Source organism: Pseudorca crassidens, chromosome 2, assembly GCF_039906515.1.
Source record: "Pseudorca crassidens isolate mPseCra1 chromosome 2, mPseCra1.hap1, whole genome shotgun sequence".
Classification (NCBI taxonomy): Eukaryota; Metazoa; Chordata; class Mammalia; order Artiodactyla; family Delphinidae; genus Pseudorca; species Pseudorca crassidens.
In genome coordinates this window covers 105,594,798-105,607,563 of record NC_090297.1, presented here as the reverse complement: position 1 = coordinate 105,607,563, position 12,766 = coordinate 105,594,798, and the positions used below count along the sequence as shown (strand labels likewise).

Genomic DNA, 12,766 nt, shown 5'->3' with positions numbered 1-12,766 from the left:
CTCACCCTTTCTGCACTGCAGTAGATACAAAAGGCGGAAAAGAGGAAGGGGGTGGGTGGTACTGCCCCCACTCCTACCACCAGCACCACAGCTGTTCAGAGGGTTAGTCTTCAAAACCACTTAATATTCCTGCAAACTCTGTCTTTTTAAAAAAAAAAAAAACGGTGGCCATGACAACTCTGAGCACAAAAACCAAGAGTAGGCTGTTTAGATTCTCGGGCACACATTATATGGAACACATTCTTTGTCCACAGGAATGTCTGGTAGGATGTACATTAGGTCCTAGTGAAACATTTCTATTTACAAATTGAAAGAAGACAGGGTAAACGCATGTCAACACTACTTTATTAACCTTTTTTTGAAAATGGAATTTTTATTATATATAACAAAAGCTATCAATTCAAGAATGAAAGAAACCCACACATCTCAGGGCATTTTTACACAGTATATATGTGTGTCCTGATTCCTGCGCAACCCCCAGGGGGCACCAAAGAGCTGTTTCCTTTTTTAGCACACAGGGATGTAAGAAATCCTGGGTGTTCTTTCCAGCCCGTAGATAGGTTCCAGTAGATAGGTTCTATTGTGCAGACCTCCTTGGATCAAACTAGGGCACAGGGAGCTGGGGGCCTGTATTACATTGTCAGTAATTTGGCTTTTGGTCAAATCTAAGGATAAACCTATCGAGATGCAGAGCACTTCAAGAGTTAAATCAGGAGTTTCAAGCAACAATGCCAGATTCTTGTTGAGAAGCAAATGGCTGTGGCTGAGCCACCTCAAGCTGCAGACGGTATCCAGGTATCCAGAGTGATCCAAGCCAACAGCAGAGCATATAATGCCAGCCGACTGACTAGGTCTCCTGGGCTCACTATGGCCCACCTACAGATTCTCGGGGTGCCAATTAAACTTCCTAAATTTATCTGAGAAGTAAACCAGGCATAAAAATGTTAAGACAGAAATAGTGGTACAGGCAATTGCCCATTAACCACAGTGCTCAGCATATAGCTAACAGTGCATAAGCTTATCGGGATAAATGCTATTGAAAGAGACAACATTTTGATAAGAATACCCATAATCCAAGCTAAATTACGGGTCATACTTTTATAAGACACCACTATCCCCTGACACTCCTTCTAACTGGGATAACAATTATCTACCCATGTGACTTACCCTCTCAAAGTCTCGAAGAGCCTGGGTCTGCACCTGAAGGGGTCTTTCAAATGCTCTCAAGGAATGCCCAAAGGGGACCTTCTCACCACTTCTCCAGGTCTGTGACTGCGCTGGAGGGCCTCGATCTTTGGTGTCACTAAGAAAAGCTGCCAGTGAAACAGAACAACAGAAAATTTTATAAAATAGTGGCATTATGATCATCCTAACCTGCATGTTCCAGCAGAATTTGATTTCTGCAAAATATGAACCAATTCTAGGCCACAGAGAAGGAGTTCACATACAATAGCCTGTGGTAGATCATATTAGTAGTGGTCCCCAGCACAGCACACTAGGTTATGTCCACACGCCTTTGTCATGTGATGTTCCTTCTCCTGCCATCAAAAAGTGGGGTCTATTTCTCTACCCCTTGAATCTGGGTTGGCTTAGTGACTTGCTTTGACCTAGAGAATGTGATGAAAATGCTGCTGTTGGATGCGTTCAGGAGACTAGGCCTTGAGAGGCCTTGCATTTCTGTTCTTGCCTTCCTAAAACCCCAAGACCACCTTGTTGTGAAGAAGCCCAGACTACCTTTCATGGGGAGGAAAGGCCAAGTACAGGGGGAATGCTAGTCACCACTGCCAGACACTTGAGAAAGGCTGTCTCAGACCCTCATTCCCAGTCAAGCTGTCAGATTGTAGAAACAATAAACGTTGGAGAGGGTGTGGAGAAAAGGGAACCCTCTTGCACTGTTGGTGGGAATGTAAATTGATAGAGCCACTGTGGAGAACAGTATGGAGGTTCCTTAAAAAACTAAAAATAGAACTACCATATGACCCAGAAAACCCACTACTGGGCATACACCCTGAGAAAACCATAATTCAAAAAGATACATGTACCACAATATTCATTGCAGCACTATTTACAATAGCCAGGACATGGAAGCAACCTAAATGTCCATTGACAGATGAATGGATAAAGAAGATGTGGCACATATATACAATGGAATATTACTCAGCCATAAAAAGGAACAAAACTGAGTTATTTGTAATGAGGTGGATGGACCTAGAATCTGTCATACAGATTGAAGTAAGTCAGAAAGAGAAAAACAAATACCCTAAAAAAAATGGTACTGATGAAGTTAGGAGCAGGGCAGGAATAAAGACGCAGATGTAGAGAATGGACTTGAGGACACGGTGGGTGGGAAGGGGAAGCTGGGACGAAGTGAGAGAGTGGCATGGACATATATACACTACCAAATGTAAAATGGATCGCTACTGGGAAGCTGCTGCATAGCACAGGGAGATCAGGTCGATGCTTTGTGACGACCTAGAGGGGTGGGATAGGGAGGGTGGGAGGGAGACGCAAGAGGGAGGAGATATGGGGATATATGTGTACATATAGCTGATTCACTTTGTTATACAGCAGAAGTTAACACGCCATTGTAAAGCAATTATACTCCAATAAAGGCATTAAAAAAAAAAGCTGTCAGATTATTTGAGTGATCCCAAGTGAGACCAACAGAAGAAATGCCCAGTTTGCTAACATCCAGGATTGTGAGAAATAATAAACCATTGTTGTTTTAAGCCTTGAGTGGGCAAACTTTTTCTTAGAGGGCCAGATAGTAAATATTTTAGGCTCATGGGCATCAACTCTGTCACAGCTACTCAAGTCTGACCTGATAGCTCAAGAAGATGCAGAAAATATGTTAGTGAATGAGCATGACTGTGCTTTTATAAAACTTTGTTTACAAATACTGGCAACTGGGCCTATGGGCTGCAGTTTGCTGACCCCTGTTTTAAGCCACTAAGTTTTATTTATTTATTTATTTTTAACATCTTTATTGGGGTATAATTGCTTAACATTGTTGTGTTAGTTGGTGCTGTATAACAAACTGAATCAGCTATACATATTTAAGCCACTAAGTTTTAGAGTGGTGTGTCAACATGACCAAAGATAACTGAAATAGCTTTATTTGAAATAAAAAATCAAGAAGTATTTCTACATAATCTCTCTACAGAGGATCTTTTAGGTTATTGTATAGGAATAATTTCATTTATAGTTACTGCAACCAGTGAAATAGACTGATGTGATTAGTACACTCATTTAACTAATGAGTAAATAAAGGTTCAGCAAGTTTGCTTGCCCAAGATTACATTGCAAAAAGTGGCAGAACCAATCCCACATTCCTTCCGTTCAACCTTCCTAGCAGTATGCTAATACTGTATTATTTTAGTAGGGAAGGGGATTGTAACAGGCCTGAGAGTCAGGGAAAAATAGGCAAAGGGGAAGAGACACAGTCTTTCCATTAACCAAAGGAAGCACTGCCCTGGGAGAAGCTAGTGAAGGCTAAGCTGCTACTCACACTAGGCCTGCCTTGGAGAAGTTACACTGTAAAAGAATAAGAAATCAGGGCTTCCTTCAAGCATGGTATGCAAATGACCACCGATTCAGGTGGGCTTGGGGTTGTAGACTCAGGCAGAAGACACAGAAAAATACATCTTTCTTGGCAGACAGTAAGAAGCAATGCACCTTTATTACTGAACAATTTTTTTTTTTTTAAATCAGAAAGAATGACAGGCATAGCAACACACTGAGATCCATAGACAGTGTCAGTGCAAGTGAGAGTGAAATGGGCTCTAGGTGACTCTGTACCCCACTGAGGAAAAGTTAACTAGACATAGACACATGGGCAAAGGTGATCTGAAAGGGCCAAGAAGAAAAATACCATAATATGCTCTTTTTCTGTCCTTTTCTTTTCTTTTTCCCCCCTTTTTCTTTTCTCTTTCCTTCCTTCCTCCCTTGTATATTGTTATCTCCTTTGTCGAAAATTAATGGACCGTATATGCATGGGCACCAAAAGCAAAGGCAACAAAAGCAAAATAAACAAGTGGGACTACATCAAACTAATAAGCTTCTGTTCAGCAAAGGAAACCATCAATAGAATGAAAGGGCAACCTATGGGATGGGAGAATATATGCCTCCCTTCCTCCTTCCCTCTTTCTCTTTCTTTCTACAAACTTTCCAGAAGGAATGCAAGAAAAAGTTCCCAGATGCTTCAATCAACTTCTCAGAATTTTTTTTTAAATGCTTATTGCGGGGGTTCAATCCCTGGTCAAGGAAGTAAGATCCCACAAGCCACAGGGCACAGCCAAAAAAAAAAAAAAAGAAAGAAAGAAAAAGAAGAAAGACAAAAGGGTCAAGAAGATGATGACAAAGAGAAATATGAAGAAGATGAAGATTAAAAAAAATAATGATGATAAACAGTGTGGTTCCAGGGGCAGGTTTTTTCTTGTCTAGAAGTATTTAACTACTCATTACATAACCAATTTTAAAGGAAAAAAAAGGCGGTGGGGGGAATGTAAGCCCATATGATTTACATGATTTGTCTTTAAACTGGACACTGTACAGTGTCTTTTCATGTTTGTAAAAATAACATACTATCAAGTGTGTCTTTAGATAGCCCTATCCTTAATGGTATTTTCAATAGCCACTAACCTTGCCTGATAGAGTACAGGGGTTTAAATTAGCACAGAAATTTAAAGCAGGTTTTATTGGTACACAGCACAAATTACTTACAGATAGAGTTGGGATTTTTCCCATTTTCAATTGTCTTTGATTCAGCTTGTTCAAAATAATTGTTGTTCTGTTAATTGTATACCACACTGTGATTGCAAATTAATAATAATAATAGTAGTAATAGGAATGGTTTTGTTGCTAACTTGATATTTTTAAGTAAATGCAAATGTTTTAATTAAAATAAGTTAGAAAAAAATGATTTTTTCCACATTTAGGTGAAATTAAATGGGCAATTAAATGGAAGAAAATTTGATAAAACAACCATACATTACAGTTAGATTCATAGGATATGGTAGAAAGGTAAGAGTCTTTGAAGATTCGATATGGACACAACAAAAATGTTAAAGAAAAAAAAAATTGGATATGAATCCTGACCACTTGCTAATTGTGGGAATTTAGGCAAATCTCTTAATTTTGCTGAGCATCACTGCCTCTGTAAAAATGGGTATAACAATGCTTACCTCACAGAGCTTTCATATGGATTAAATGAAATAATCAGTGAAAGTGCCCAACCTAATATCTTTTTTATAATAGGCATTTTCTTCATTCCCCTTCTATTTTGCCCTAGTCCTTCAATTTTTACCTCAAAATGGAGACTCTTAATGCTCAAAATGAGTATGGTAGGCCCGTAGAATTTATAGACTTCACATACACAATTACAAAGGCTAATTTTAAGTGACTCCAAAGTCCTTAACACATTCAAATTAAAAGCTTTTTTTCTACATTGTGCATATGAACAATCTGTGCTTCAAGGCTGGTGTGAAAAGGCAACTCACTTAGCAAAGTAAGTAAAACACCAAGTGACTAAAAGTTTTTGTGAAAAATAGCTCCCGAAAGAGTTATTTTCACTTTGGTTTTGTAATTTAGGTAGACCCCTAGCTAATGTTAGTGCAGAAATGATATATTATTATGAATACATTAATAATAATATTTACTGGGTGTTTATTCCTTGACAAGCTCTGGACTAAGAGCTTTTCTAATCTTATTTATGAGGTTGACACTGTTATTATACTCATTTTAATGGTATATTAGAGATTTCATTTCAGTGGAAGAATCTATCTTAATCATTTTACAAGTGACTTTAACTTGCAATTACAGAACTGTTAAAAGTATGAAGAGTTGGGACTTCCCTGGTGGTGCAGTGGTTAAGAATCTGCCTGCCAATGCAGGGGACACGGGTTTGGGAAGATCCCACATGCCACGGAGCAACTAAGCCCGCAAGCCACAACTACTGAAGCTCATCCGCCTAGAGCCCATGCTCCACAAGAGAAGTCACAGCAATGAGAAGCCCGTGCACCACAACAAAGAGTAGCCCTCGCCTGACGCAACTAGAGAAAACCTGCGCGTAGCAATGAAGACCCAAAGCAGCGAAAAATAAATAAATTAATTTTAAAAAAGTATGAAGAGTTCACATAAGTATTTCAGTTATGATTTACTGCACTGTTCTGGGAAGGTGGGGAATTATATACTACATGCCACGGTGAAATTAAAGGGTCTATAATTTAAGGGAATTATGATCAGCAGGAGACCAAGAATTTAGCAAAGCAAGTCCCACAACCTCCTTACCTGCTGCATGACTTGTTCTAGGTACCATCTCCCCATCATCTTCTGCAAAATAATCTCTGTGGAGAGAAACACATCGTTAATTAATGAGACACCACCCCACACAGTGTCCAGTCCCTGGGTGGCAAGACATCTATTTTTCTTTATTTCTCCACAATCATTAAGCTAGTACTATGTATCAGGGACAGTGTTAAGTGCTGTAAAGACAAAGACAAATCCCACAGGAAGGGTTTCTGTCCTCAATAGGTATTTGTAGAGACAGCCATTGGACAAACAGTTCCACAAGCACTGAATTACTATTGTAGCAAGTGCTATGAAGGAATATGCAGAGTAATTTAACTAGTAGAGAGACTCAGAGGAACTCAGAGAAAAGAGCATTTAAACTGAGAGGAAGAGAATGTCAGTCAGATGAAAAATGGGAACAGAAGAGTGTTCCATCATGAGGGAACAGCAAGGACCCTGAGTCAGGGAGGAACTTGGCCTGTTAGAGGAACAGAGAAAGCCAATCTTGCAACCAGACCATGCAGGGCCCTGAGGGATGGAGGAAGGATATGAGTTTTTTGTGCAGGTCAATGGGAAACCACTGAAGGATTTTAAATGAGGGAATGAATGGTAAGTGACCAGATTTAGACTTTAGATCATTCTGGCTGTTGAGTGACACTGTGTAGAGGGAACAAAAGTAGTTGGGGAAAGCAAGAAGTTGTGATAGTTTTAACTAAGGGATAGGATAGGAGAAATGGAGAGAAGCAAAAAAAAAAAAAATCTAGATGTGTTTAGGAAGTAGAATTGACCTAGAAAACTTGGAAAACAGACAAAGTCCATTAATGGAAATGTTAAAAACACCATGATGCAGTAGCCAGAGGTGTATCTGTCCAGCACAGTGAAGGCCACCATTCCTAGCACAGAAGGGGAAAAAAGTCTCAAAATGTATTAACAAATACTTGTTAAGCACCTACTATGTTTTTAGGCAACAGTTTTAAGCTCCACAAATGTAGCAGTGAACAAAACAGACCAAAATGCCTGCACTCATGGAACTAATATTATAGTAAAAGGAAACAAAAAAGCAAAATGTACAGTAGCAATTGGGGACAGATACTATAAAAAATTAATGTAGGGGGCTTCCCTGGTGGCGCAGTGGTTGGGAGTCCACCTGCCGACGCAGGGGACGCGGGTTCGTGCCCCGGTCCGGGAAGATCCCACATGCCGTGGAGCGGCTGGGCCCGTGAGCCATGGCCGCTGGGCCTGCGCGTCCAGAGCCTGTGCTCTGCAGCGGGAGGGGCCACAACAGTGAGAGGCCCGCGTACCTCAAAAAAAAAAAAAAAAAAAAACTGCAAAGACTTTGAGAATAAAGACCGTATCCTTAATCCTTAAAAAAAAAAAAAATTAATGTAGAGAATAGAGATAGGGAATCCTGGAGCTATGGGGAGGAGAAGGGGATTGCAATTTTCAGGAGGCAAAGTTTCTCTGACAAGCAATAATATGAGTATTTGGGCAGAGTCGTCTAAGCAGGGGACATCAAATGCAAAGGCTCTTAGGAGGGAGCATGCCAGAGCATTTCTGGAACAACAAGGAGGCCAGTGTGGCTGGGCAGACTGAGTAGCAGGAGGTGAGCTGAAGGAAATAATAGGAAAGGTGGGCAGAGGGCAGATTGTATAAAGCCTTTGGGACATTGACAGAAATTTAGTCACTGGAGTCTTGTGAGTCAAAAAAAAGAGGTGAACGGAGTGACAAATGTTTTGAAAGGTCTGGCTAATGTTTTGACAACAGACTCTCTGGGTGGGGAAGGCAGAAACAGGGAGGTTATTGCAATAATCCTACAGAGAGATGCTTTCAACATTTAGCTTATTCCTTAAACCCTTGGGTACTCCCAGTTAGCTGTTCTAAAAATAATTATATTGCCAGAGATTTAGAAGGCTTCTCTTTTTAAAAGCCAGAAGACATTCACAGAGAGGCAGAAGAGAGCCTGGCATTTATTCAGAAACTGTTGGTGTTCTTTCTTCGCTGCCTCAGGGCTGGATCTTGGCATAAATCTTCACTTTGTTAAGTTCCAGATGGACATGAAAGTACCAGACAGGGCACGCTGGACTATACCCACCACCTGGTGATTCTTTATTATTCAAAAGCAGATCACCAGCTTGGGGTTCTTCCAGGCCCTCTGTCTCTTCCCCTTCTCCACTTCTCATTAAAAACTTTCCCTGAGAGTGAAGAAGGAAAGAGATGAATGTACTACTTATGGATTTCCCTCTGTTGAGAAAAAGTAGGGCAAGGATTTTGAAACTATCAGCCAGAACAATGTCTTGAAAAATTTGTGGGGAAAAAACTTATAATTAGCTGCTGTTATTCATGCATTGGATGGATTCCTTTGTGCTCAACCCACAGACCTGGGTAACTGTGTATCTGCTGTCAGGAGCAAAGCCATTCCTCAGGCCAAATTCAGCCCATCCAACAAGCTTGATTTGGTCAATACAAGGTTGATCCATTTCTAACTTCTCTTGCAAAATGAATGGGTCTGGCAATACTGGGCCTGCCTTCCCACACAGGGGGATAACCTGCTGCCTTTAAACAGAAGAGACATGTTCTCCAGTTTGCCACAGTTCCCGTCACTCCCTCTTTTTGTAATCCCAGCTCGTGCGCTCATTTATGATACTAGCCTGGCTCCTTATAGGTCTCTGAGGCTGTCACCCTGGTATAGATCAAATGCAGACAAAATTTTCATTTCTGCTTTAAGACACTGTCTTGGGTTACCTATTGGCTTCAGTACACAATTCATTAATTTGCGATGCTAAGCTACTAAGTCACTTTTACCACTGGGCTTCCGCTTCCTTAAATATGTGTAAAAGACATGCATGAATTTCTAAGGTTCCTTGCAGTAATTACACAATTCTATTCTCCTAGATGCTAACAGTATTAAAACCCATTTTAATACTTTCCAAGGATGGGGGAACTTTCCAGACATGATCTCATTCAATTCTCCTTGCTCCGAAGAGTCCATATTCTAGACCAGGAGCAAGTTACAACAAGGCGATGCATATGCCACAAGATACTTCACCTTCTCCCCAACCCCACACTCACCCTGAGCTGGCTGCCTGCCTATGAAGCAATACCAGAAGGGTAGACAGGTCACTTTGGATGAATACTGAGTTAATGGGCTTTCTGTAGTCTCAGGAGATTTTTTAAAAATCACTTTAACTCTGTTAACAGCTCAAGTTCCCTCTCATATTGCCAGAGAGTGGGGCTCACTCAGCTGCTTCCGAAAGGTTGGTAAGGAATTTGATGCTTCCCCAGAGAAGGGGCACATGGTGAAGAAACACAGGGTCTATGTCTAGGGGATTGCAATTTGTGACAATATCTGATAAACCAAAATGCAAAGAGAATTGGGGTATGCTAGAGACAGACTCTAAGCCTGGCCACACAGACACACACACACACACACACACACACACACAGAGTGGTAACATATGTTGGTAAATTTTTCTCTATTACCCAAGCCCAGAAAAAATGGTATACCCTTGTCCTAGTTTCTCAAATTCAAGTGTTTCTAGTTTTTTTTTTTTTAAAAAAAACATCAGTCAATGAATGACTGATGCTCAGCTAGCATGTGGTTCACCAGGGCACTTACAGCTCTCCTGCAGAGATGTACATATATAATCTTTCCCCAAAGATACTTCTATCTTATCAATACATGTTACCTGCGTGTTTTACCTTACATGCTTTTCTTGTATAAATGAACTAAACTCTCCCTCAGTGAGCCTTATCTTTTTGCTCGCTACCTCACCAATGTGTCAATACTGATACCAATTCCACTAAAATCATACTTACTAATTTATTATTATTATTTTTTTTGGCTGCACTGCACAGCACGCGGGATCTTAGTTCCCCAATCAGGGATTGAACCTGCACCCCCTGTAGTAGAAGCTCGGGGTCTTAACCACCGAACCGCCAGGGAATTCCCCATACTTACTAATTTTTGCTGAGACACTCTCCTGTTTAATTTGAAGAACCAAACAGTTTCCAAGTACAACCCACTTACCAGCTGTTCACCCACTTAATTTCTGCCTAGTGTATCACCCGCATTTTCCTGACTTGCTGATAAGGAGCTCTGAAGATACTGGACCCAAACAATACATCAACATTCAATATCCCACAGTACTAGCTTTTCCTACAGTTTTCCAGGTGATTAGGTTGAGGATGATCAGAAAATAACTGCTCCTCTCAGAGCTGTCTGCTGCATTCTGATACTCTGATGCTGTCAAACTGTGCTCTGGTGATTTCTTCCAGTAGTTTTCTAAGTATGGTAGTTTCAGTTACATTAGGACTAGCCAAGCACACAATTTTGCTTTTCTTGAAAATGGCCATTCATATGGCTCCTTTCCAAGATGTGAGCAGCTCACTGGTCCCACTAGTCTGGTCTCTCATAACATTGGGAGGAGGGGTCGAAACTTGGGTCCTTCCTTACCAAAGGGTAACACCAAGATGGAGTCTGCAGAGGGATATTTTCTATAAGGCAGCCATTGACCATCCTTTGCAAACTGCGTATTTGGTGTTATTGCCTTGTATTTTGGTCTGTTTAATTTGTGGACTAAGAAAAGTAATGGATCGTGTTAATGGACCATATTATTCATGAACAAGGGCAAGATGGCAATCATACAACTTCAACATTACAAAGCAGGTCTGCAACAATTCTTTGAACACTACGAGATACTAGTATCGCAGACCAAAACCACCCCAAACTATATCTAAGGAGCTGTTGTCTGTCGAGGCCCCATTAATTTCCTTTCCTTGGTCAGCCTATTAAGATGACTAACCTAGGGCTACTTCTTCCCGTAAGAGTGTCCAAACCCCCAAAGTGGCGGTTGCTTTTCCAGGCTGCCTCCCGGAGGCAATCACACACACTCAGGCCGTCGGGGCACCACACCGTCTGCCCCCCACCCCCCACTTTATCGAGTGCCACAACCCTTCCTTCACGGTGAGGCTGAGGAACAAAGGCCATCTCTCAGAGGCACTTTCTGTCTCTCAAACTCCTTCTTATATGCCTTCCTCATTATGAACAAAAGTTCAGGAGGAGGAAAAGCAATCTGCCATACCAGCACTTAGAGCAAAAAACTGGGCCTTGGTTGCTCTTTTTAGAGTTTTTCGTTCCATTTCATAAACATTTATTGAGAAGTTGCTTGTATGACAAGCTCCAAAAACATAAAGGTGAAAAAGAAATGCCCTGAAATCAAGGTGCCCAGAGTTGTCTACGGGGGGAGGTGGACAGGATTCAAAGAGATAATGAGTAGAAGGATGAGATTGAAAACAGAAATCTCAGAACGTAAATGAGACAGCAATTATTTTGTCCCGATGAGAAGTGGGGGGTCTAGGAAATCTACAGAAAACAGAGAACACTGAATTCAGGCCTTGGAGGATAGGTATGAATACATAAAGAAGCATGACAAAGGCCCCCAAATAGGAAAATAAAGGGTGTGTTCAGGGCTTTATTTTGCTCCCCCCAACCTGAGTAAGTATTAACTGCTCCTCAGGACCCCTTCCAACTTCCTTTTTACCTTTCCCCTCCTCAAGCCTTCCTCCCCCAAACTCTAACCCTGAGGCAGGAGTATTAGGGGGAGTCAAAGGGAAAACCAGTTTTTCATCTACACTTCTCTCCTCAAGCACTACAGCTTCATCTAACTACTTGGAATCCCTAAAGGTGATTTAACATAACATATCATCAGCAAGAAAGGATTAGGACTAAGATTTATACTAGAGTAAAAATGTGTACAGATACTGGCTATACAGAGTAGCAGCGAATCCAGAGGAGTAAAAAGGCTGGGGGGTTACGATGGTAGAAAATACAAGTGAATATCTTCCTTTTTAAAAATTTCTTACTATTTTTATACTAAAAGGTTAATTCTTCTTTAAAAAGTTAAGGAACATGTTCTGATCTATTTACACTGGTCTTCTTTCAAGGCCCTTGATAAAAGATAAAATATGTAAGGGATTAGTCTCAGTGTGGCCGTCTCAGATAGTGGGGGATGTGTAGTACGACAGGAAGATTGCCCAAGTTTGCTGTTTACTGGGGCCCAAACACACACCCTGTTCTAATTCCATATTTTTAAAGCTCGTTTGACATGAATTTCTAGATTCTGATTCAAATAAAAGAAATCTTTCTAATGTTCAAGCATCTCTTTTTCATGTTTTAAATTTATATCCACAATCAACCCTTGCAGATATAAACGGGCCAGAAGGACGAGGAGAACCGTGGCCTACTTTCTTTAATACGTGATGCTCCAGCTCTGAGGATTTTTGAATGGTAGGGTTTCACAAGTAGTGCCAACTTAGAAACAAAGACATCTACAGGTAATAGTCTTCAGACTGCCTGTGCGTAACTTTACAGTTCAACGTGTTTTCTTACACTGGAATTTTCCTCAGCACTAATCTTGAATTAAACGACCGTTATCATTATATTGTGGACAACCATTGCCACCCACCACCATTTATTGAC

At 40.9% G+C, this 12,766-nt stretch overlaps 1 protein-coding gene across 18 annotated transcripts in view; it reads right to left on the bottom strand.

The window, feature by feature from the left end:
* PDE4DIP (phosphodiesterase 4D interacting protein) overlaps positions 1-12,766 on the bottom strand; it is a 224,462-nt gene that overhangs the window by 165,793 nt on the left and 45,903 nt on the right. For all 18 annotated transcript variants that reach the window (XM_067727491.1, XM_067727490.1, XM_067727485.1 and 15 more), the window contains exons 2-3: positions 6,289-6,344; positions 1,168-1,313 (exon numbers count right to left, since the gene is read on the bottom strand). In XM_067727491.1, coding sequence (XP_067583592.1) covers positions 1,168-1,313; positions 6,289-6,344 — 202 coding nt within the window. The remainder of the gene's footprint in view (positions 1-1,167; positions 1,314-6,288; positions 6,345-12,766) is intronic.